The 26,960-nt window shown below is 45.7% G+C and overlaps 1 protein-coding gene across 1 annotated transcript in view; it reads left to right on the forward strand.

The window, feature by feature from the left end:
* The window catches only part of KPTN (kaptin, actin binding protein), a 424,265-nt gene that overhangs the window by 280,400 nt on the left and 116,905 nt on the right, over positions 1-26,960 (forward strand). The window contains exon 7 of the mRNA XM_069644343.1: positions 25,910-26,019. Within this exon, the coding sequence (XP_069500444.1) occupies positions 25,910-26,019 (110 nt within the window). The remainder of the gene's footprint in view (positions 1-25,909; positions 26,020-26,960) is intronic.

A 26,960-nucleotide genomic window follows, 5' to 3' on the forward strand; every position in this document is an offset into this window, starting at 1 on the left:
AGGCCCAGAACTGACCCAGAATATTCCATCCAGAAAGTACGTTCCCTCCAACAATGCAACTTTTCAGGTCTGGGAAGATTGTTCAAGCAAGGATGCCACAGAAAGACCGCTGTATAGACAAACACAGAGAAAGTAAATGCTTCTAAACGGGAAGGCTTTGAGATAATGAGGCTAGGAACCACATCACATGACCCGTCAACTTTATAGAAGAAAAGTGTGTACAAGCTGTCCCCCTCAGCAGGCGATCTATGTCCCACAAATGTGAAATAAAGCCATGACCACTGAACAAGGATTCATTCTGTAGGGCATGCCTCTGCAGCATGCAGTCGCTCTGAGTGTTTTGGATTACAAATCCCATGACCCCTCACAATTAACTATGCTTGCTAGGCTGATGGGAGTGGTAATCCAAAACACATGAAGAGCCAAAAGCTGCAGATCCTTGGTGTATTGTGTTCCAAAGATCATTTGCCAATCATGGAGTACGTATGGTGTTCCAAAGATCCGTGCCCAAATATGGAGTGCTTAAAGTGCCCATGTTTTACTCAATAAAGGACTATCCCATAATTATCTGACAGCTCATCCAAGCCTGGAGTAAAGTAGTCCTCCAAGCTTTTACCCTAATAAATATGGTGATCAGGAAATTGAATTAAAGGGGGTTGTGATCTGCATAGACCCAACAGTGCCTCAACAACTACCGTTCAGATCCCCACCAAACTTCGAGACTTCAGTGTGAGATTAATGTGGCCTCTTTTAATTTGGGCATGACTCAGAGGATAAAGTGTGCAACTTTGTATTTTTCCTGACTGGGCCCTATATGTCATCAGGTCTTTTTCCAACAAGAACCTGTACCGTTAAATGTGTACGAGTATTTTGTTTGGTATTTGGTAACTCCCTGAGCTAGTTGGCTTTCAGAAAAATGTATTTGACAGTCATTTTTACTAACTTGCAAATTCAAACCTTTCATTTTAATTTCTCCCATTTTTGGTCTCTATGATTAGGATTTGGAATAGTCTTCACAGCTTTTGTAATGGAAGAATAGGTGTTAACAGAAGGAGACCATTCTAGATCTCCACTCCGCCAATCTGAATACTTGGAACGCATCCTACAATCTCTACTGTATACCTTATTCCAAACATCCCGACTTGAAGATCAGCCTAAAATCATTAACTTTCCTTTTTTGTTGCACAGCGCCATGCACCAAGTTTTCTAAACTTCTGGATGGTTCATGATCCCTTGGGCATTACCTTGAGGGTTGGTCATTACACCAAAATCATCCCCCCGACCCCTTTTCTGTCGGTAAGGCTGAAAGGAAACATTCTTCAGATTGTCCTCATGCCTTCCCCTCCTAGGAGTCTTGATGGGTCCACCTGTTCTGCTTCTGGAACAATTTGTGAATCAATGCAGCTTTTAGTTGCTATAGCAGTAAAAAAGATTAGTGAAATTCTGGCCTTTTTGTCTGTGCTCTTATTTACAATTGTATTTCTTATATTTACTCCTGCAGTTGTAAAGAAGTGCAGATTAGTCCAACCACCAGTAGCACTGTTCCAGAATACAATTATAATAAAATAACCAATTCTTTATGGGATTTGACGGTACGAGTAAACGGAATACTATCACAAAGTCCGAGTGGATTGTTTTCACATTTTCAAAAAGCTCAAATAAACCTTTGCTGGGTGGCTTAAAAAATACTTTGCAATAGCAAATCCTGTACCCCGTGCAATTAAAAGGAACATTTCCCTGACTGAGATCGGTACGCATTGTGCATGTATTTCACATTAAGTTTGTGTTTGGTTTCTTCTCGGGTGGATAGCTCAGGGGCAATGCGCTCGCCTTGGAAGCAAGCCGATGCAGAGCAACAGAGGTTCGATTCCTGGGTCCGCGCTTAGAAATCTCTGGGTATTAAGCGCATTATAAATAAGAAAATTATATATCTTTTATTTTTGACTTACACAGTGGGGCTGGTGGAAGATGCCAGGCAGATTAAGTTATTTTTCAGTGCACTCAAGGGGAAGAGTTTGAAGCAGTGGTAAGTTTTTTTGGACACCATTGGTTGGCTGTGGTAGTTGGGATATGTATACTGGAATTTGATGGATATTGCAGCGTGGCATCTCCAAACCCTTGGAGTGGATGTAAGGCGCCCACTGGCAGAAGATGGTGTGAGTACCAGGTATTGTTTGTTGCCTCTGGGATGGGTGGGTATTTTGGTGAGTTGTTTGTTGCCCAGTGAGTAAAGCCAGTCAAGCGGTGCTTATCAAGTTTTCTTGGTTGCTTGTGTTCCAAATATATTGACTTCTCTGAGGAATATGCATAAGATATGGTTAACTGTGGCAGTAGTGTTGACGTCTCTAATTTCCTCAAGGAATGCAGAGCTGGTTTGGGTGGCATTGATACCATGTGGCTGGCAATTGTCTGTTTGAGATTGGGAAGTGGCAGGTGAAAGGTTCTGCTTTGTTGAAAGCTGCGGGATTTCCGAAGGGTGTAATTATATGTGCAGGCAATATGCAAGGTTCAGTTATGGTGAACATCTGGCAGATTGCCTTGCTTAAATGTGTTCAATCTAGTATAGAAGAAATTTCACAGCTTTGGCAGAAAAGCAGAATACCTAAAACAAATGTATCCGTGCTCCTTTATTGTTCTGAGACAGATTATACACTCCTTTGCTATCTCTCCACATTACCTGGTGACTTCTCTGTACACAAATATTTATACTAAGACTTGTCTGACTCAATTTTAAACCTTTTAGATCACTTATGAGCAAGAGTGGTGGCTCACTCTGATCCAGGAGTGGCACAAGAGAAGATCTCAAACTCATTGAAACGGTATGGGATTGAACCACCTGATTAATGGCATTGATAATAATTGAATATTACCACGAACACTGCTTTAAAATTCAGCAAATCTATTACACCCTACTCCTTTTTTATTGAAATCTATTCAATATAGGATGGACAACATTTGAAGACCGTTTAGCATTCACTTGCCTAATGCTTATGATGCACATCAAAATGCCTTATATAAAACCAACAAAGATTGAAGAAATCCATATTTTGCCGTACAGAATATGGATTTGAAAATGCTTTGCTAATCACAGTAGTTTTGAAAGTTGAACACAACAGATATTTTAGTTGAAATAATATCTTCAACTTGCTTATGTGGCTCCTTGAATCTATTTTACATATCAAAAGTTATCTTTACAGCACCTTCTAGCAACAGTCAAATGGATTTCTGTTTTTAAGTTTGGGATAAATAAGAGTGCAAGTAAACTATTGGTTTATCGAGTCATTTTAATCTTCCAAGCAATGAACCCTTCACTTAAGATTACATCTCTTCCCTAAATAGAAGTTCCCTTCTTTTTCAAAACTTTTTCCATGGCCTATTGTAAGGGTGTTGAAGGAGAAGACTTTCAAACAGGTGAAATGGTGGTTGTTAAAATGTATTTTTCACCAAGAAAATAAAGAGAAAAATCTATCTGTCCCTATCCCTAAGAGGGGCTTTTTTTTCTGCCTCAACTAAAATACTAAAGGTTGTGTCAAAATGTCTGTAAAGTAATAGTCCACCGTCCTGTGTCATAAACGACTTATCCCTTACACTTAAAACTGAACTAAAGATAAATTCGACCATCTTTGTGCTTGACCTTTGTCCAGAAGAATGACTCCCTACTTCTGGACTGCGGATCAAGGTTTACCTACTGGTGATGGAAAGAGTTCTTTATGAAAAAACAAAAGTTAAAATGACTTCCTTTGGTGGTTCAAAAGTAGAAAACAAAATCTCTTTAATTGGCTTTCCAGTTCACAGTCCTAGGTGGAATGACTCCCTTCTCCTGGTCGTCCACACACTGGGTTGCACAGTTCAGTCGGCCATTGGGACGACTCCTTCACCTCTGGTCCACAGTTCACAATGTCAGGGGGATGACTCCCTTCCCACTTTCCTCCCCTCAAGCATTCCTTAGGTTTCACAGTGCCAGGGCAATGGCTCCCTTCCCCTGGTCTTTCTCTGAATTTGTTTCACAGTTCACAATGCCAGGGGGGGTGCCACCCTTCCCCTGGCCTTTCACAGGTAACTTGCAATGCAAGTGGGAATAACTTCCTTCCTCTAACTTTGGTATACCAAGAGAATGCCTCCCTTCTCCTAGTATCTTTGTTCCAGGCTTCAGTGTCACCACGGCAAATGCCTCCCTTGCCCTGGTCTGATCACACAGTTTCACACTACCAGGAAGGTGCCTCTCTTCCCATTGTTTCTTAGATTTGGCTACACAGTTCATCTCCACCAGGGTGAATGCCTTTCTTTCCCTGGTCTGTCTTGCCTTGTCGGTTTCACTATTCACCGTTCAATGTTACCAAGGGAAATGCCTCCCTTCCCATGGCTTGGTTTGTAATTCAAAATGTCCTTAAACAATGTTGACTTCCAGTCTGATGGATGCAGGTCCCAGACCCATATACTTCTCTTGCCTTTTTGCTGTAGACCCGGTTGACTATCCTGTATGGTACTGTGACTATGAAGATGACTTGGGTTACCCTTCATAAAAGGGTGCGGGTCCCAGACCATGGGATTCTCTCCTCTTGCTGCTGCAGACCTGGTTCCCTATCTTGCCAGTTACTGTGACTATGAAGATGACTTTGGAAGCAGTTTGTTTTTGGGTGCGGGTCCCAGACCTGTCTTTTGTGACTTCTCTGCCCTTCGGGGTACCCACCAACCATCCCGGCTACCTGGACCTCTTCAGGGTGCTTACTGGGGACCTCTGTTTGTCCGTGGGCTTCTCTTCCCTGCTCTGGCTTCTCGTGGTCTCTCCAGGGACTGCAGTGGCTTCGCAGCATTCCTCTGCTCAAGGGCTGCACGTCTCTGCCTCCTTCCTTTGTCCAACCACAGTGGAGCTGTCGGGGACTCCTCTGCTGGTGGGCAAGCGTGCCGGCCTCTGCACTCCTGGCATCTTCGTTCCTCCAGCTTGTTTAGAATTTCCCGGTTCCTCCCGGAAGGGTCTGACAGGTTGAATTGTCATCGTTTCCTTTTTATTCCCAGTAGCTGAATACCTTGTTTGAGGCAACTAGACTACTCTCTCTGGTTCTGCGGGCCTTCAGTATGGATCTGCACCTCTTCTTCGTCCCAGTACTTGCAGGATACACATCCATGGTGTCCCTCCCCATGAAATCCACCGCTGAGTACCACCCCCAGTGGGACTATCGGGTATTGGCCTCACCTCCCTGGCCTCTTGGGAAGGGGCTCACCCCTAGTGGAGAAGTGGGGACATCTGAGGATTTGCCACGCTATACAGAATAATATTGATAATTTTATGAATTTTCACATAATGAAGTCAATGGTTTGTCTCGGTTACCATACAGAGCTTTTTCAAGAAGAAAATGGACGCAATTTTATATTTGTGTATTTTGCTGGTCCCTCTCATTGGTCCTTCTGATATCATTACAACTTGATGAACTCTGTTTCATAGTTCTTATTTTATCATTTCCTTGACTAATTTAACTTGATGTCATCTTCGCTCTTCATCTGTTGATATATTTGGGGTTGCTCTACTTTGACATTATCTGCATCTAGCCAATGCCCATTAATAATTGCAGTTATCAAAGGGCACTCTACACAGATAATTGACTTGGATCTATTATTACCTAAATTCGGTTAGAGCTGCTCTTTGGGCTAGTTTTACTACTTCAACACTACACATTTGGGTTGTCGGTGCAAAGGTTCTTGGCTATACCTCTAGCGAGAGGCCATGTACTTTCTGATTTTTCCTGACTGGCTTACTGATTTTTTTTTCTGACTAAGCCCATATCTATGGCCTCATCTGTGAATCAGTCACCAAGAGACCCGTGCCCTTGAAGAATTGGGGTGCATGAAGGACACACTATCGCTTCTGCGAGGTTCATTGCAAAGGTTAGCTATTTGTGCTCATTTGGTTGATAACAGAAATACCTATATTCCAAATAGGGTGGCTCTGCTTACTGTAGCCAAAGGATTCCGTAGATGGTGCTCCTATTTTAAAATCCAATTGGATTTCAACACTTAAACCTGTTTCCTTCATACTAAAGGAAGAAAATAAAGCCAAATATTGTCATCCCTACTCCTACATTTGAAGCATGAGAGTTGGAGCTGCAAGACCACATCTGGCCTGATACCAGAATGATGTCTGGCATTCCTGAGCAGAATCTATATTTCAGAGTTTGCCTGGCAAGAAGCCTATGAAATTCTTTTTTTTAATTTAGTTTTATTCGGTTTTTGTACAAACAGGTCATACAAAAGGGAAAAAGAAAAAGAAGTGTAAACATTTGAATACAAGACAGAGTTGGGAATTTTGCAAACTGGAATCAGCATTTTACATAAGCTTGATTTACTTTCTCAATTTCAGTCTAAGAATTTGTAGTGACCGCTCCCATTCCCATTCCCTCTACTGCCTCCCCACCTAGGGCAGGCTTTCGTTATACAAGAGTAGTGTGGTCTTATGTTTATTTGGTCACTTTCCAGGTTTTAGGGCCCCCCCCTTGTTGGGGAACACCTCTTTGTACTTCTTTGTCGCATTTTGGGACACATATGATACAATATCAAACATTGGGAGGATGTTAGGTGACAAACAAGGTAGCAGAGTCAACCTCACAACGTGTTTCTACACATTAATGTATTACTCCTGGCATATATTTGTTCAAAAAATACATCCACAAAATGTCACACTGCGTGGACCTGCCATGTAGGGATGATATTTTTTCCATGGTGCATATGTTTGACCCTACATTGACTCATTCTCCCACACTCAGGGTTGTTGCGGATTTCCACTTCATCGCTAGCAGGGCCCGGGCAGCTAGCAGTAGCTGTGCGACCAGGCCTTTGACTCTTCTCCATTCATCCTCATACTTCTCAAAACCAAACAATATGAGGTAAGGGTCTGCCGTTCTTTGGACCCCATCTAAGTCTCTGATCCACCCCAGGACCTCATCCCAGTACATCCTAATTTGTGGACATCCCCACCACATGTGCCAATAGTCTGCAACTTCCCCACATTCACGCCAACATAGTGGGCTGGCTGACTGATACATTTTGGAGAGTCTATGTGGGTCATACTGCCACTGATGTAATAGTTTGATAGCATGTTGTTTATATTGACATGAATGGATGTACGGGGCGCCGCTCGGCACATTTTCTCCCATGTACCTGGGTCGATAAGTTCCTCTTAATCTCTCTCCCATTTCATTCTGAGAGGTTCCGTAGTTCCCCCTACCTGCCTCTATCAATGTTTTATACATAGCCAATATCAGCCCCTTCATCTCTATCCTGGAGTTCAATAGCATCTCAAAGGGGGTAAGTTCTCTCCTCAATTTATCTTTCCACTCAGGTCTCGTTAAAATGCCCTTAATCTGTAGGAATTGGAATGTGGACAGTACCCCTATACGCAAGGCCTCCACTAGCTCTGGGAGTGTGATGGAGGAGTCATTTTTCAAGAGTTGGCCTACTCTCTCCAGTCCCGCCTCGTACCAAGTTAGGAATCTCTCTACATTGGGGATATGTTCATTAATACCTGGATACCACAGGTGGCTCAACGGTGATTGCCATGTGGAAATGTTCCTCATCTCCGTGCCTTCCCTCCATATTTCCCATATGGTTTCTAGTATCGGGTGTGCTTTCTGTCTGTTTAGTAATTTCCTCCTTGGGACCCACAGCCATTCTGAGACCGTGGCTGCGGGTAGGTAGTGGTTATCCATTGAAATCCACTTCGGTTCTTTCTGATTAGAGGTGGGGAATAAGCACCTGTAATTGGGCACTTCATAATATTTCCTGAGGTCTGGAAGACCCACCCCGCCCTTGTCCTTAGATAATGTCAGGGTATCATATGCAATTCTAGTTTTTTTCCCTTGCCATAGGAATCCTACAATCGCCTTCTTGACTTCCAAGAAGAAGTGTCCTGCTATCTTAATGGGGAGCATTTGGAAGGGATACAAGAACCGTGGGAGACAGATCATTTTTATTGCATTGAGGCCTCCTAACCATGATATTGTCTGTTTGTCCCATCTAGCAAGGTCCGCATGGAAATTTTGAAGGAGTATTGGGAAGTTGGCTTCATATAGGTCTCCTATCTGTCTTGTAATTTGTATTCCTAGATATTGCAACTTACTATGTTCTATCGTGAGACCGTGGGGGGAGTATTTAACTTTTTCATCTGCGGACCCATGCAGGGGGAACAAAATTCACTTGGTTTTGTTGACTTTGAAACCCGATATTCGGCCGTATTCCTCAATGAGGTGCAGAGCTCTGGGGATGGATGTTCTCGGGTTGGCCACATGAAGGAGTATGTCATTGGTATACAATGCCACTTTATACTCAGTCTGGCCTAGTTTCAATCCCTCAACCCAGTTATCTTCCCTCATCTTCTGTGCCAATGGTTCCAGTGAGCGGGCGAAGAGGATAGCTGAGAGGGGGCTTCCCTGCCTGGTACCTAGTTTTAATTCAAACCATCTAGAGTATTCTCCATTTGCAAATACTGAGGCTTTGGGTGCTGTATACAGTGCCCGAATTCCCCTTCTAAATTTAGGCCCTATGCCAACCTTGCATAAGATTGCTGTCAGGAAGTCCCATTCTACCCCGTCAAAGGCCTTTTCTGCATCTATGGAGAGTAGTGCAGGGTAATTGTTCATATCTTGGGAGGCGTTGACAAGGCGTTGCAGGGTTTTACGCATGGTGTCGGCTCCTTGTCTCCCGAGTATGAAGCCCACTTGGTCGGGGTGGATGAGATGAGGCATAGGTGTCTCCAGTCTAGAGGCTACCACTCGTGTATACATTTTTGCATCCTACATTTTTGCATCCACATTAAGTAGTGATATGCAACGATACGATCCGCACTTTTTGGGGTCCTGTCCATCTTTAGGAATCACCGTTATGAGGGCTCTAACAAAGAGTCTGTGGGCCTCCCCGATTCTAGAATCTCGTTGAAAAGTTCAACCAAGAATGGTATGAGGTGGGTACCAAAGGATTTGTAGAATCCGGCCTTTATCCCCTTCCCCTGGAGATTTGCCTAGGTTCAACCTTTTTATCGCATTTTGTATCTCTTCCTCTGTTATGGGATATTCTAAATGAGCCGAATCAGTGTCCGATACTTTGGGTATGCCGATAGCGGCAAGATAATTCTCTATACCAGTCGGATCTGGGTTCGTCTCCGGGGTATACCGTGTTTCGTAGAAGGCTGCAAATGCTTCGGGGATGGTGGGTTTGCGTGTCCCTGGGTTAGGCCTTTACCTCCAGCACCCTGCGCTCCGCCTGTTGTTCCGTTGGCCTAGCGGCTAGCAGTGCATCAGCTTTGTCCCCTTTTTCATAAAATTTTTGTTTCAGCAGTTGGAGTTTACGCACTGTCTGATCGTGCTCTAGGAGGCGAAGTTCCTCTTCTACCGTGATCCCTCCCTTAGCCTCCCTATCCAGCTAGCAAATCTCCTCCCGGATTCTATTTTCAATCAGTGCTCCCTCTCTTTTCTTATGGGCCCCTTCCCTTATGAGGACACCCCTTCAGGTTGCTTTTCCCGCTTCCCACACCCCCTGTTTAGAGACATCTTCGGTGTTGTTCAATCTGAAGTATTTAACTATCTCCGTTTCCATCTCGTTCTTGAAGACAGGGTCTTTCCATAGAGCCTCATTAAATCTCCATTTACCTCCCCTGACTGGCAGGAGTTCCCACTGTGTGTCTGCAATCACCATATCATGGTCCGATCATGTGATTGGGGTGATCTCTGTGTGTGTCGTGGTGTTGTATAGGTCTCTTGAGAAGTAAATGTATTCAATGTATTCAATGCGAGTGAAGGTGTTGTGCGGAGCTGAAAAAAAGATGTAATCTCGTTCATCTGGATGCAATCATCTCCACACATCGCTCATCCGAAACACATCCATCATGTCTGTAAACGTATTATGTTCTCCTTTGGTTCTATCTCTCGTTACTGGGTTACCAGTCTTAAGATCCATGGTAGGATCTGCCCATAGTCTAAAATCACCGCCTAGAATGATGTGCCCTGTGGCCTTGGGGATTGTGTTAGACAGGAATCTAACTTGGCTTACATTAGGAGAATAAATCGTGGCAATTGTTGCCTTCACATTCCCGATAGATCCTGTTACCAATAAAGCTTGGCCTTCTGTGTCTGACCAAGTCTTGGTGACCTTAAAGTCTATCCCTTTCCTGATCAGAATTCCCACCCCTCCTTTTCTCAGCGGTCCAGAACCCCAGATTTCTATTCCAATTCATTTCCCAAGAACTGGCCTCTAGTCCTCCTTCATATATTGGGTCTCTTGCAGAAGGATATCAATTTTTGCTCTACAAAACTCTCTGGATGCTAGGGATATCTTGGTCGGTGAGTTGAGCCCCTTGACATTAAGCGTCCCCACCCTTAAGGAGCCCCTTTTGTCTTGTTCAGCGGTCGTTGTTGTGCAATATCAGAGTGTATGAAATTTTCGACCGCAACTACCAGAATGACATCTGTTCAACAAACCACATTTCATTTCTCTCTTTTTCTGTCTCTGAGGATGTTACCTTTGCCCTTCCCCTAGCCTTGACCTGTGTGCCTGCCCCTGTGCCCCCACCCACCTTCCCTCTCCCCATTTGGTGGCGTCCGATAGAGTCCAGCTGACAACACTGGCCCGGTATCGAACCACCAGTGGAGACCGTTACCTCACGGCCCCATGCGGAAATAACATCAAAGTAGAAATGAGCCCTCACTGCCCTCCTCCCGTTCCTAATGTATAATTCAGAACCAAACGTCAGTCTCAATGTCATTCTAGTGACCAGTAATTAAACCTTGTGCTTTACAGCGCATTTTACTTAAATTTGCCAAGTCTCCTAAGGGCTAGTTGCCCCCCTCTGGGGAGATGTTGCTCATTCGATATGCCTATGAAAGTTTTAATGCGAAGGGCACCATTGAGTGTGTGGATGCCAAATGATGGAATGATGAAACCTCCTAATTGGAAGTTGAGACCAGTCTCACTGCAAAGCACTGCCAATTTCCTGACACCGGACCTCTCAAGAGACGAGAGGAAACAAATGGATTAGTGCTCTGTTATCCTAACCCAGCAGGCACAGCTGTGTTGAAGGTCTAAAGGTCCCATGTTTCTACAAGATGCCTTGCTGTTCTTCCGGTCACAGGCCAGACACAAAAAGGCTGGAGCGCTGGAAACTCTGAGAACCAGTAACGGATAGAGCCCATGGCCTATCGGCACAAAACCAAAGAGCAGGCAAGAATGGTAGTTATCATTAGGACTCATAGTAATGTTCTTACCTGACCTGCGATTGCTGTGGACTGACTGAATCTTCCTGTGCAGCAACCATACGTACTATGAGCATACATACCCGAACATCCATACTTCATGTTTCCTCCGGTTCAGCATCTCCTCCAGTGGAACCTTTGTTGTCAAGCATGCATGCAGCACTTGTCACCACCAGAACTATCGCTAAAGATCTCGAGACCAGAGTTGCCACTGGTAAACTTTGATTTTGCTAACTTTCTCGGTTTTGACAGGCAGTGTATGGGTACCGCAGGAGATTGCCTACCTCTGGAGATTATCTAGAGCACATAACAGCCTGCACAATCGATCCCTATTCGTCCTTAACACTGGTTCTGTGCTTAACTCGGGCAAACCACAGCATAAGGACTGTATTCCTTTCTTCTAATCAGCAGATGATCTGCCTCCCCATTTGTTCCTATGGGAGCGGATATGTGTGTTAGGGGATTCAGATCCAGAGGCCATCATGGGATATGGAGCACCAGAATTTGGTATCTGCTTTCCTTTAGACTTTCTGTTGCCTGTAAATGGACAAATCACAACCTCATAATACTGAAAGACTCCTTCTCATTAAGGTTGACTTACTATTAAACTGCACAGAATCTACTTACCTTCTGAAGTAAGTCCGAATTAGGAAATTGATCAGGAGGCATGCTTTTTATACACTTTATTCTCTCAACGGACTCAAAAGATATCTTTCCTTAAACGTGTACTATGAAGCACTACTCTGTACAAAGAAAGAGCAAAAGGGTGCTTGTCAGGATGTCCGATGTCCTAACCTAAAAGAAGTCCTCTGTCCAGAAATCCTATTCTAACCTTTCTCTCCCTACTCTTCAAATGAAAAACGTAAAGAACGGAAAGGTGCTTTTTGGCCTTTCCCATAGGAAAGGAGTGGCTGCTGGCTTCTGACCCACCCGTGTGTCTCATCACCGTGGGCCTGTGCCTATGTTTACATTCCTCTCCCCCCCAACCCACCCTGTTGGTTTCCTTGGTTCCTTCCTCACACCAGGCTTTTCTCTTTCCCCACTTTAGGGTTCCTTGGTACTTTTCCCACACTGGGGGTTGCCTCATTCTTCAGCCCCACTCTGGGGATTCTTTGTGCTCTCCCCACACATGGGCTTATATCAGTTTCTCTCCTCACTAGGGGGTTTCTTGGTCTTAACTCCAATCTCAGGGCTTGTCACTCTATCCCCACTCTGTGGCTTGTTGCTGTTTTCCCCACTCCAGGGCGTCTCAGTCTCTATGTCCACACTGGCCACCTCCCGTTCCTTGGGAGCCACTGCGTACCTGCTAATGCAGGGCGGTGCTCCTCCAGAGGATGGAGCAGTCTGGGCGGCACTCCACTCTCCGTGGAGCAGTGTACACGGCTCCGCTGCTGGGGTTGGCATCGGCTGTTGGATCCTCTTTCTGTTTGGCCTCCCTTCATCTGTACTGGTGAGCAGGTTCTGCGTGGGCCCTTTCCTCAGCCCCGTAGTCCTTGGTGCTCTCGCTCCTCTTGCAATCCAGGCAACCTCTGGCCACTCTTCGGCGAGGCCACGCTGCACCTGCCAGGTTGCGCACTGAGCCCTTGGATGTCTCACCCGGCATTCGCCTTCTCCTGCCAGACACACCCCCTCTTTGTACTCCGGTGTACCTCTGCGTGCTTTACAGGTTCTTTGTTTTGATTAGTCCATTCACTGACGTGCCTGCAGGAGGCTGTTCTTCTTGCTTTTCTGTGATTTCCCTTGAGGATTGAATACAGTGGGGGTCAGAAACCATGCTAGACATTACAGGGGCACTAGGATTATCTTTGCAGATTCTTAACTCCTACATACCCCACAAAGGTGTTGGTGTCTGGGGGGAAAAGGAATGGTGACTTAAATCCTTCTCTGGGGTTTTCCTCTCCCATAAGGGGGAGTCCCCTCCTGAGGGATACCACTTAACCTGTCCCTTAGCAGGTGTTGAGCGTAGCGGGCTCACCTCTCTAAACCCAAAGGGGGGGCTCTCCATTGGGGAGTGTTGACAAATGCCTTGGATTCGTCACACTAGACAGATGCCAACATGGTATTGTTATAAAATTACAGTGTGTACATACTGCCTTATGGAAGGCTATCTATGGGTTACTCTGTGGCAATGCCAGTCCATTGCCCTCCTTAGCCATGGCTTTGACAACTGAACCAAGTCTGCTACTAGGTGAGCCATGGAAATGCCACAGGGAACCTTATTGCATAGCTGTGGTGTCCAGTCTCCCTCACCCCGTGAACACAGGAACGATGGAAACTGTCCTAACAATGTCCATGGCAAATAAAAGGTCTCATTCAGGCATGTTTCAATGTTGCTTTGAACTTAATTCTCGTCGAGCTTTGACTCTGTTGCTTTTGATTTATAAAATCAGCAGTCATGTCTGTTTATAATTCTGTGGTTCGGAAGAGTAACGATGCACTCCAATAACACATTTACAAAAACACGTTTTTTTAAATATCCGCAGAGCTGCTGAGCCTATCCCACACAACAAAGTAAAGCCAATCGCCTCAGATGGTCCAAAAATAGTCTGAGGGATGTCAGCAGATTGTGCTACGTCAGTACAGAATCTCTCCCTGCTGCATAGTATAGGAAAGTCCCAAATATGTCCATAAGTGTTTCCAGGTGATTTTGCAATACATATGTCAGTTTTTCACATATTGACATGCAAGCAAGCCAGATTACTTGGTGGGCCTTTCTCTTTACAAAATGCTACAAGCATAAACCTGTCTGCCAGAATCATATTGCCTTTCAGCAGCAAGAATGACTTTATCTGGCCAGCTGCCGAATGAATTCAGTTTCAGACACAACCAATATCAATGTTTCTGATGTTTGTTAATCTGCTTAGAATCACATGCTGTGCATAGGTGCGACATCCAGTGGTCACTGCGGAGTATTGCATTTTGTTTTTCGTAGTCGAAAAGGGACGTCGACAAGGCGTGTCTGAAATACTATCCCTATAGTGACGTGCGTTGTACCCACAATCCCTCACGCGTCGAGGTCCCTCAGATTGTTTTTTTTCCGCCCAGCTACTGGTCGCCTTTACGCGGAGCTCCTCGAGAGACATTGCAGATTTCATCTCCTCGACCTTTGGTCGTTTTCCTATTTAATATATAACACATCGATCCCTCCCTCGACGCAGTTGTGAAGCTGTCTCCGCCGAGCAAGATCTTCGACGGAGGGGACGAGCGGAGGAGATCCTTTGGCGTTGCCGAACACGTGGCCTGGCCTCGCAGGCCAAATACAGTAGGGAGAGTGGGGTCGTGGGACATCTCTGGTTCTTTTCTGAGAATGCCTTTCCTTTTCCCCTTCCTTTCCATTGGGGTCGTTATCACGATTTATTGCCTCGGCTATGGAGAGGACACCATTTAGGTTTTGCCCGCTTTGCAAGGGCAAGTTTACTTGGAAGGACAAGCATTCACGGTGTAACCGCTGCTTGCCCCTCGATCACAAAGAGGAGGGTTGCACGGCTTGTCGGCTTCTTAAGCCAAAGACTCTAAAAGACCGTAGGGTCAAGAGGTGGGCGGCCTACGCTATGTCGAAGGCCGATTCTTCACCCGCCGCTGCTACCACCGACAGTGACGAGGAACGTGATAACACGACCTCCGCTACGGAAGTCGTAGACACCTCTAAAGAGCGCTTGCGCTCTTCGTCGTCTGTCTCCGGCCCCGACGGGCTCGGCTCACGCCCTGCTTATGGGGATGAACACCCCGGCGACACTGACGCACACGATACCACACATAAGCACACAACCCACGGCTCTTCTTCGTCGAAGACGAAGAAAGCATCAGCACCCAAGGAGACGCAGGTTCTACCGGCGGCCTCCTCGGGCCGTTCAGGTTCGAAGCCCCTCTCGCAGCCGCGACCAGCGACTGGGCTTTCGGCAAATAGGGGTGCCGCCCCCAAACCATCGGCCGGCGTGCACCAGCAGAGAGCGCACGCCGCCGTAGAACGATCGACACCCGTAATGTCGAAACCACAGCCCTCCGCTGACAAACGAGTCACAGAGAGCTTGGCGAGGATCGTTGTAGCCGACGCCCAGAAGCGTACGCCGAAAGACACGTCGAGCGCTACGCAAAGGTCGAAAGACACGCTGAAAAAGCCTGAAGAAAGACAGGGACTACCCCCTTCAGTCGGGGAGACCCCCAGCACACCGGAAGGCTTTTCGGAAGGCGACGGGACACTTTCCTCGACGTTGTGGGAGAGGTCGAGCCGTTTTCAGCTAGATGACACTAATTTTCCCCCGCTAGACCGCTCCGGGGTACCCCATGAAACCATAGAAAGGCTCCATCTCTGCATGGAGAGAATGGAGAGGTTTATGAAGACCCAGAACCCTCCTACTCCCAAGATAACAAGAGAAGGGCCTCAGGAGGACCCCAGGGCCAAATATCCGAGACTATTCAATCCCCAGCAGGACACAGCCTCAGATTTCCATAATGTGTATGACCTCACTGGTGAGGAACAATACTTGGAGGAGGAGGATGAATTTGTGGACGATGAAGAGGGACAGAACCAGGAGGAAGGTCTGGAAGACAGCCCAGACATGGTAGGAGAAGGCTTCGGAGAAAATCCAGAAGAAGGACCTTCTCATCCCTGGCAATCCCCATCAGTATATTCGGACACTGATGTCCTGAACCTAAATCCTCCTGACAATTCACCTGTTAGAAACACGTCTCCCATTGACGATCAGCCCACATTTAATGCCCTGTTGCGCAGAGCAGCAGCACATTTCGAACTGGACACTGGGGAGATCTCTCCTGAAATAGACTTTGTGGAAAGAGTAATTAAGGAGAAACCCCCGGTCAGCCAGACCATTCCCCTCCTCGCTTCAGTGAAGAGAAGAATCATCCCTTCGCTATCCACACCCGCACTAATCAGAGGAGTTAATCCAAGAATTGAAAAACTTTTCACTCCTTCACCCTCAGACCCGCTGTACATCAGGGGACATTCCATTCCGGATTCCCTTGTAGTAACTAATACAAGGAAGAGGGCAGGGGTGCCGCTGTCCACCAGCGAGGCACCACCTGACAAGGAGGGCAAGAGGTTATATGCCCTTGCAAAGAGAGTCACATCCTCGGCTGCCTTTTCGACAAGAATTGCGAACAACAATTCTTTGCTAGCTAGCTACGCGGACGCGCAGTGGGCCAAACTGCGTAAAGACGCCGAAGAAGCGCCGGAACCACTACGTGCACGCCTGCTATCAACTATTGGCGAAGGAACCCAGGTCAACCAGAGTATTGTAAATAACTCTCTGGATGCTGCAGAGACAGCGGGACATTCCCTGGTTCAGGGAATACTCCTAAAACGCCATGTATGGCTGCGCAACTCAGGGTTCAAACCGGAGACACAGGCGTCTTTAATAAATAAACCTGTTGAAGACTCAAACCTCTTCGGGAAAGCGGTGGATGGGGCTCTGGAGATGGCTAAAAAAGAGTTTGATACTATCAAAACTCTTGACCAGATCTCTAAGCCCACTACCAGACGCGGCTATGGCAACAAACACTTTTTTCGTGGCCAACGCCAACAGCAGAATCAGCAGCAACAGTACCCTGCCACCAATTACCAGACCAATAGTGGGCAGTACAGCCAAAGAGGCCAGCGCCGGGGTAAAGGGAGAGGTCGGGGGTCCACCCCCAGAGGCTCCCAAGCCCCCAACAACACCAAGTGACGCGAAGATTCGCGTCCCCTCCCATGCAACACCGGTCGGGGGCCGGATAACATCCTTTCTTCCAGCATGGGAGGGAATAACGTCAGACCACTGGGTACTTTCCACCGTAGCCCACGGATACTGCATCGAATTCAACAGTTCCCCAACATACAGACCCCCGAGGGGACGACGCATGACACCGGAACACCTTGCCATCCTTCTCCAAGAAGTACAACAACTGCTGGAAAAAGGAGCCATAGAGGTCGTGCCTCTATCTCAGGTAACGGAAGGTATTTATTCAGTGTACTTCCTTGTACCCAAAAAGGATCTAACCATGCGCCCTGTATTAGATCTGTGCCCAGCGAACAAGTTTATCAAACCCCAGAAGTTTCGTATGGTGACCTTACAGGAAGTGATCCCACTGCTATCACAGGGAGATTACATGACAACATTGGACATGAAAGATGCATACTTTCATATTTTAATGTTGCCAGCGCACAGAAGATACCTCAGGTTCATGATAGAGGGAAAACACTACCAGTTCAGAGTGCTACCCTTCGGCATAGCATCAGCACCAAGGGTATTCACGAAGGTACTGGCAGTGGCAGCGGCCCACCTGCGCAGGTTGTCCATCCCAGTTTACCCTTACCTCGACGACTGGCTCATAACGGGGGATTCTTACGAAACATGCTTCTCCAATACCCAAAAGACTGTAGACCTTTTGTTCCAGTTGGGCTTCTCCATCAACGAAAAGAAGTCCAGCCTAGACCCCAGCCAAATCAAATAATTCCTAGGGGCTCTAATTCAAACAAAGGACGGCCTTGTCTTCCCCTCCAACGAGAGGGTCCAAAACATGCTGTTTCAGATCCCTCAATATGTGACCGGTCGAGAGGTGACGGTACGCAAAGCAATGCGCTTGCTAGGCATGATGGCGTCGTGTATTTATTTGGTACCTCACGCGCGCCTGCGCATGCGCCCTATGCAAGAGTGGCTCAACAGCCAGTGGTGTCAGGCCAGCGGACTATGGGACGATCTAGTGGTGGTCTTGCAGGCCTTGGTTCTCTCGCGACGGTGGTGGACAAAGGAAAACCTGGAAAGAGGGAAACCCTTTGCCACACCCGCGGCGGAAGCCACTCTGACCACAGACGCATCCCTCACAGGATGGGGGGCTCACCTATCCCATCAGACTGCTCACGGAGTGTGGACTCCGAACGTAGCATCCAAACACATAAATCTACTGGAGCTACTAGCTGTGTTCAAGGCGCTAAAAGCCTTCCAGGAACACCTACAAGGCAAGAATGTGTTGGTCCTTACAGACAGCACCAAAGCCATGTACTACATCAACAAGCAGGGGGGCACCCACTCTCCAGGACTGTCCAAACTGGCCCAACATATATGGAAGTGGGCTCTCAAACAAAACATGTTCCTACTGTCACAACATGTACCAGGGGAACTCAATCTGCTGGCAGACAAACTCAGCAGAGATTTCCTCCTGCCCGAAGAGTACGAATGGCGACTGCACGAAGACATCGTCTTCGACGTCTTCACACAATGGGAATTCCCAGAAATAGACCTATTCGCAACCCTGGAGAACTCACAATGCCTAAGTTACGCCTCCAGGTACCCCCAGAACCAATCCAAGGTGAACGGTCTGTCGATGCAATGGTCAGGGAAATTTGTTTACGCTTTTCCCCCGACTCCCCTTCTCAACAAGGTGGTGCACAAGATGCACCAGGAACAAGTGACCATGATACTGGTGGCCCCAATGTGGGCCCGACAGCCATGGTTCGCTCACTTGATGGAGATGTCTCTATCTCCCCCAGTGAAACTCCCCTGCCCGTACAACATGCTGTCACAAGACAAGGGCAGGACTGTGCATCCATGCCCCCAGAACATGAACTTAGCAGCTTGGCTCCTGAGATCATAGAATTCGGGCATCTACAGCTCCCGCAGAGATGCATGGACATCCTCAGGGAAGCCAGAAAACCTAACACTCGCCACTGCTATTCTAGCAAGTGGAAGAGATTTGTCATCTGGTGCAGCGGAAAAAGCATCAACCCGATTGACTGCTCTCCCACACATATTATTCTATACCTGACCCACTTATTGGATTCAGGTCTAGTGTTCAATTCCATTAAAGTCCACGTAGCGGCACTTTCTGCATACACCACTTCCCAACTCAAGGTGTTGTGGTGGAAGATCCCTGTTATAAAGGCCTTCATGGAGGGAATAAAGAGAATACACCCCCCGATAGCTGACCCAGCTCCCGGATGGGACCTTAACGTGGTACTTTCCAGACTCATGGGCTCACCTTTCGAACCCATGCACAAAGCATCTCTTAAAGACCTCACTCTTAAGACTGCTTTTTTAATAGCTATCACTTCCATCAGGAGAGTAAGTGAACTACAGGCTCTTTCTGTTCTAGACCCCTTCGTTACAGTTCACAGAAATAAGGTGGTTCTACGCACGCACCCAAGGTTTGCTCCGAAATTCATCTCGAAATTCCACGTAAACCAGTCTATAGAACTGCCAACGTTCTTTCAAAATCCTTCCAACTTGGGAGAAAAAAACTCTGCACACACTAGATGTGCGCAGAGCGGTCATGTTCTACATGGAAAGAACCAGACCACTGAGGAAGACTAATCAGTTCTTCGTCTCGGTGGCAGCAGGAAGAGAAGGGGATGCAGTTTCAAAGTCCACTATTTCTAGATGGATTGTTCAATGCATCACTCTCTGCTATACTCTTGCTAAGAGGGAACTGCCCTTTAAGCCAAGAGCACACTCTACTCGAGGTACGGGGGCATCCATAGCATTCATTGCAAATGTTCCCCTTGAGTCCATCTGCAAAGCGGCTACCTGGAGTTCTGTGCACACCTTTACAAAACACTACTGTCTAGATGCACACTCGAGATCTGACTCCCAGGTGGGACAGGCAGTATTAAGACATCTTTTCTCTACTGTTCCTTCTCATAACCCACCGCCAACTCCGGGTACTGCTCGCTAGTCTATGCACAGCATGTGATTCTAAGCAGATTAACAAACATCAGAAGACAATGCATTACTTACCGTAAAAGCATTTCTGATGGTTGTATCTGCTTAGATTCACATGCGCCCACCCTTCCTCCCCGCTCGGATGGAAGGAACATAAGACTTCCTTTTATATCTCTTTTCTGTACTCACTCACGTCTAGAAGGCTCCCTCAGGGCAGAAAAATACAAACAGAGGGACCTCGACGCGTGAGGGATTGTGGGTACAACGCACGTCACTATAGGGATAGTATTTCAGACACGCCTTGTCGACGTCCCTTTTCGGCTACGAAAAACAAAATGCAATACTCCGCAGTGACCACTGGATGTCGGACCTATGCACAGCATGTGAATCTAAGCAGATACAACCATCAGAAATGCTTTTACGGTAAGTAATGCATTGTCATCTTGGATAATCTTTAATATTGAGCCCCAGAATGGCTGTCTTAGTGCAGGTCCATAAAATAAGACATGACTCGGTATGCCTAAACCGCCACATGTCTTCCAACAGTTTGCTGGTATGGTTGTTCCAATTCTATGTACTTTGGCTGAAGTATATGATAGGCTGCATAAAATGTTGCTATTCTTGTCCATTACATTCATCAAATGACCTAATTCATCATAAACCACGTCACTAACCTTTACTTGTTAAAGACCTGGGACCAAGTGCAGTCGCATCAGTCGGTCAGCATCATCCTGAAGGACCTATGCTACTTCTTTGCTAGTGAAACCGTTCATCTTGCCCATGTTTGTCATTACATGGGGTTTAGAGGACGGACTAAGGGGCGGATGGATGGGGGAGTGGTGTGTGTATGGGAGAGGTGGGGGAGAGTAGCAGTGATTTTCAGTGTAGGGAGGGGTGAAGGGAAAGGACCAGCAGCAATAACGGGAGATGAGAACAGCTCTTCAGAGTTTGATGTGGGGTGTGCGGGGAGGTTCTTCGATGCACGGAAGTATAGGGGGTTGAAAAGTGGGTGAACCGCCTGGGGGGGCAGGGAATGGTAAGTTTTTTGACCAGAGGTCTGGGGGTCAAAATAATGAACATATGCTTAGATTAATTATTCTGTTTAAATTTAACATGGTTATACCATGAAATCAATGAATACATCCAGTGCACAGTTTCTTAAAATCGAGGTATGGGCACTTTAAAGGACAGTGAGACTCAGGGATTGTGAGGGGGCTAGGGACAGAGTAAAAGAGCTAGCAGGATGGCGAGAGAGAGGGCAGACAGGCAACAACAGAGGGAGGCAACGGATGGAGAGAGTGAGTTTTGGAGAAGAGAGCATTTGGGGGGATGAACGAGACGAGGGGCTATTGAAGCCAGAGGGTGAAAGATGGAGAGTTTGAGATGGACGGGCATGGACATATATGGCAAGGGGACAAGGCGAGTGAGATTCAGAGACTTCCCCAGCCAGCAAAGCTGGGTGACGAGTACAAACAAGAGCTTGACAAGGTGGTAACATACACTTTATTTCCATAGTTTTAAAGCGAACAATGGCTATAGCTTACGTCTAAACCACTCATGACTGGGTCTTTTTTGTACGGTGCCCACTTAATTCGCGTATTAGTAATTGTACATTTGCCAGCAATGGAAAATGAGGCGTGATGATATAAAAAGATAAGATTTGCCCACAATCACATAATGTGGACAGGGATATTTGCCATTTTATTGGAGGTCTGTAGTTTGTAGTTTAGGCAAAGGCTAACTCTCCACCCCTTCCCTGGCCCCCATCCGCAGCTTTAGTTTTACGCGAACTACATTGCTGTCGTCAGTTATTTTACCACGTCTATACAAGTACTCCTAGGTGCCGAGTACAGGGGACAAAGGGAGCAACTGTGTGGTGACTTCAGTGTGCGCCGCGTCAAGGTCACCAGGCATACGCACTTGAAGGTAGGAGCGCGCCATAGGAGAGCGCGCAGAGCTGGGAGAAGGAGGCTCCGACCAGAGCACCCAGATTAAGTCCACGTGTCTGCCCACGCTGAGAAATGAATATAAATATATGTTCTAGTCCACATCGAAAACAATCGACAGTCCTTGCCAGGTGAGGGATGTCACCCTACTTTTCATAGCCAGTGGTTTGCATGCAGCCAAGTGAAAGTTAAGGTGTAGGCGTTGTGCTCTTTCTTGTTGAATGGGATTATGCAACCAGTTTATCGTGCATAGACAATAGGTGATTGCAGAAGATAGCCAGGCTCGAATCTAGGTGAATAAAGAATACAGCAAGTGCACTGAATCTAGGTGATTGTGTAGCACTGAATCTAAGTGATTGTGTAATCTAGCCATCACTTTATTCCATGTCAGTGTAGAATGCAGCCTCTGTATGAATTCCAGGTGAACTTAGAATTGAGCCATTGTACTGAATGTAAGTGAATGCAGAATAGTTTTTGTGTAGAATCTGTGCTAACTAGCCTGGGTACTGAATCTAGGCGAAGGAATAATTTAGCCAATGTATGAATCCAGAAAAAATGAAGAATGCAGCCAGATATTGAATCTAAAAGTGTTGACGGTAACCTTTGCACTGAACCTAGGAGCATGTAGAAATAAGCCTCTTAATTAAAGCTAGGTAAATTAGAGTTTAGCCTTCATTCCAAGTTTAGGTCACTGTTAGAATGTAGATAATGCATTGAACTGTTCACACTCTATACATAGGGAAACTAGCCGAAGGCCAGGCCGCAGACCTGCACGCATCCATTGTCATACACCACTCGAAGACACAAAGCACAACACCTCTACCATAAGAATGCAGCTACCATTCAGGACAAACAGTTGATAAATAGCTGCACACATAATGCCTCTCCCACTCTCACATACCCTCTCTGGATCACTTATCACCACCCATCCACATGCCAGCCTGACATGGGTGGCTAGCAGGGACTTGGCCATGCCTCTTATCATTGTATTGACCAATATGCACACACACACAGGTACTAGCACCTTCTCGCATTCTTCCCATACCTGGACTCTGGTCCTCCCGAGGGCGTTCAAACTACAGCGCATTGTTACCATACTAATGGTGAAAGGCGCTGTACAAATAACATATTACATTACGTTCAATAAAATATTAAATGACACCATCTTGCATCACAATCGCTACTGCTGGGCTTAGTTTAATAATTCTGTTCACTTGAATTTTATCAGTACCTATATTGATAAAGAAAGGCCATATCATCAGTACCCTCTGCTCCTTCAGGGATATACTGCACTTATCTGTTTTCACTGTGTGTCTGGTTCTCTAGATTTTCACATTTAACCAAGCAATATTTGTCCTGGAGTTGAAGTCAACCAATTTCCGATTGGAGTTGTTTCTGAATTTCAAGTGTCCTGGGTATTGAAAGGCTGTGCGAATCACAGGCAGGGTGTCCCACTAAGAAAGAGATGAGGCAAGGCACAGTGGGTAACAATGTGAACAAAATAATTAATTTCAAACCATAACCATTAATCCGTTTGGAATATATAAAGTCCTCATTATAATTCTTTATTTCGATCTCAACCATAAAAGTTAAAATCGATAAACAAAGCAAAAGCGCAATCTCAGAAATCTGCAAAATACCCACATATTCACCTACAGCAACCATTTGTGACCAGCTTTGTCAGTAAGTTGTGGGACAATATAAGTACGTTGTAATTGTTTATTTAAAATAATCCATGCAAGAAAAAGGAAATTGGGGCTCCAAATGTAGGTGTGGTCTCCTGTATGCTTTCCCTCGTCTTTGAAGGGATGCCCCTACCTTCCTAGCCCAGGATTGACAAATACTGCTTCACTAGAGCCAGGGTACCCCTACTGCCTAAATTGCTGCTACTATAGTGTGGCCTAAAGGCTGTATCCTTATCTAACTCCCTCACAGAATTTCTAAATGGCATACTTAAGGATAGGCTGATTGCCCTCTAACATCCGGTTTCTTGTGATAGTCTTTCGATTCTTTCAAAATGCCACCCATCCCTCTCTCAGCCTTTCACTCTACCTTTCTACCCTCCTCCTGGCGTTATCACTTCCCTCCCTTCTCCTGTCTTCACCTTCCTCCTTTCCTCCTAACCTTACCCCACCCCTCAATATTCCTGTATCTGTTCTTCTGAACCCTCCTTTCTATCTCTCACTCTCTCTCATCGTGACTTCAGGAGCAGTAGTCGTGTACATTTGGAGAAGTATTAAGGCACATTGCCAGTGCTTCTTTGAAGGCTGAGTCTATTTCTACATACTAGAAGAAATGAGAGACTATAGAAGTTAATATAAGGAATGACCATTGACTATGCGTCTCGGGCAGTAAAAGAGAACAGTTTTGTGACGTCATGTGTGACCAACTACTTCGTGTAGTGAGACTTAACATCACACTGCTTCTGTTTAAGGTTGTGATCGACCAAACAAGCCCTTGCTACATAATCCATAAGAAGCTTTTTGAAGTCCACTTTTTTCATCTAATGGTGTTGCATTACATTGGAAGAATTTCAGGAAGCACTGTATCATTGCATTAACCATGGGTCCCCTGAAGATGTCACTGTAATCGGTGAAAAATTACATAAGGGATGAAATATGTCCGGCAGTTGTTAGAAAATACGTTGTTAGAATATGCCAAATTGGTATTTGAGTGCCTGGAGGCATATTTTGTGGCTGTGTCAGAATAACATGCCTTGTTGTGGGGGTCGTTATGCAAGATTTTGTCACTGGTGATGATGTTTTTTAGTTCTATGTATTGACCCTTTTTAGAATTTTGATTAATTGAATATTTATACTTTTGTATTTGGTTATATTGAGTGGAATTCTAAAACTTGGGGTTTCACTCAAAGTACCGCAGGGGAATCCAAATGTGGACCCCTTGCTCACTGTGTCTTGGAGAGGCTCCACTTCACCTCACTGATGAGGCCCGACTAGGTCGAAACGCGTGTCTGGAGTTGCTGATGGTACTCTTGGTCAGATGAGATTTGCCTAGCATTTTCATGCTGGACTGCCCTTGTGGGTGGGACAAAGACTGATATGCCAATGATATTTCTCATCTGTAAAGAGTGCAGAGAGCTAAAATGTGGCCGTAGACCCTCCTGAGTGGAAGAAATTACAGAGAACAGGGTATTTGGCCCATGTTCGTTCTCAGTACTATTGTTATGATAAAAACTGACATTATCTGTTTTGAACGGTCATACATTGTATATATTACATTACACAAAACTGTGCATGCCATAGACTTGTATGTGGAATTGCTTACTTTTTATAAACAATATGTAGAATACTAATAATGTACATTAACAAATTGACTGGTGAGGTTAGGATGTAAGTGAATGTAATGTAAGTGAAGGGATTTTTCTAAAGGGGGGAGGCTCTAAGAGACACAAGATATGCTATCCATTTTGCATTTATATTCATACATAAGTACATAATATGGTTATGAACATTATTTGCTATTATATCCATATGACTATGCCCCACATGATCATGTTTCACTCCTCTAATACATTAAGGAAATACATCAGAGGTGTTGAAAGTACATGGGATATCTTTGGGTGACAGAGTTAACAGTGGATATGTTTTGCATATAGGTTTTCTTTGGGATAGTCTAGGGGATATTCTGTGGTTTGAGGGTGAGTTGGTGAATATAGTTCCACTCATATAGTTTTCAACTCTTTACCGTATGGCTTTATAATGACTGATGGTGTACTCCAGTGAAAGTGCAATGCTTTCCGGATAGTCTGAGGTATGGGCAACAGTAAATCGATTATACATGAAAGAAAAAGGAAGTTAAGTTAGAAGCTATATCCATTGCTTAATTTGTGTAAAATGTTAAGCATACTGTGCCAATTAATCTGTATTTGGAAGTGGAGCAGAGAGTGATGTTGGGGAGATACTGATTGGTGGGGATAGGTTGGTGGAGGCTTCTATCTGGATTGTTCATCAGTTGACAAGCTGCACCCTGGTACTTTTCTTGAATTTAGTAAGTCATGGTAAGTGTTTGTTTAATATTATCCTGCTCCCTTTAACATTTGTCCTCCTTCCTGCAGCGTACTGTGGCTGAACGTCTGTACCCCTCATGACTGCAGCAGACGCATCACAGCCTACGGCTGCCAAAATGGCTTTGTTAGCGTCTCCCACGTGGACCAAGTCAGCAAAGGTGCATGTATTGTATGTGACATGTGTTGTCACAGCAGAGAAACACTGTTTAGTGAACATGTTAAATCATGAGCCATTCCAATGTCTAGGAATTGAAGCAGTGAACACAGTCTCTTAGAGCAGGATCAGTTGTTCAGTGCAGTTAACATTTTGAGAGTTCTGTACATTACCCTATTTGAGGGAAATGATCCTTAGGGCAGTGTTACTGTCGCATATATATACTTCAGTTGAGTATCACACTAAGAATAGTGTTCCTAAGCACAGGATTTCGATTGGAATTAATCTCCACAGCAGAGCTTAGTATAGTATCACTTATTGAGACCTGTTTCTTAGTACAGTGCCGTTCTGAGATAGCAGTGTTTCTTAGCAAAGTACTGCCATTGGAAGTTTCTCTTCCCAAAGTATCACTCCTAGTAGCCTCCATTAACCCCTCATACCTCTTCCTCACCTCTGTCCATACAGTATGTGTTACCCAGTCTACTCAGCCCTTCTACCATACAGAATTTCTTAATTATTTTATTTGCTCCAGTGGAGAGGCCCCTGCTTTTCAGGAAGTACATATAGTACCACCCCCATCTTATCACCTCATGCTTTTTTGTTTCTGGTGGAATTTCGGTGGTTAGAATGCACAATCCTCCTTGTTCCAGCCTACTGTAATGGCTTTGTAAGGAAGAGGTGTACATGGAAGACACCCTTCAAAAAACGAATGCACACTGGGAAAAATATTGGATTTCGGCTTCCTGTGGTACAGATGAACCCCTTTACCTCTATAGGTGCAGGCAATTGATGTCCTGCGTTCGTGAACGCAGCCCAGGGGTGCACCCCAGAAGACAAAGCACCCAAAATAATGGATCGACAGCATGCAGTTGCCAGGAGGGTAGTATTGGACACAGTTTGATTATTATGTTTCTCTTGCAGTCTCCTCTCATCTGATTACGTAAT

This window comes from Ambystoma mexicanum, chromosome 2p, assembly GCF_040938575.1.
Source record: "Ambystoma mexicanum isolate Mex_15411 chromosome 2p, UKY_AmexF1_1, whole genome shotgun sequence".
NCBI lineage: Eukaryota > Metazoa > Chordata > Amphibia > Caudata > Ambystomatidae > Ambystoma > Ambystoma mexicanum.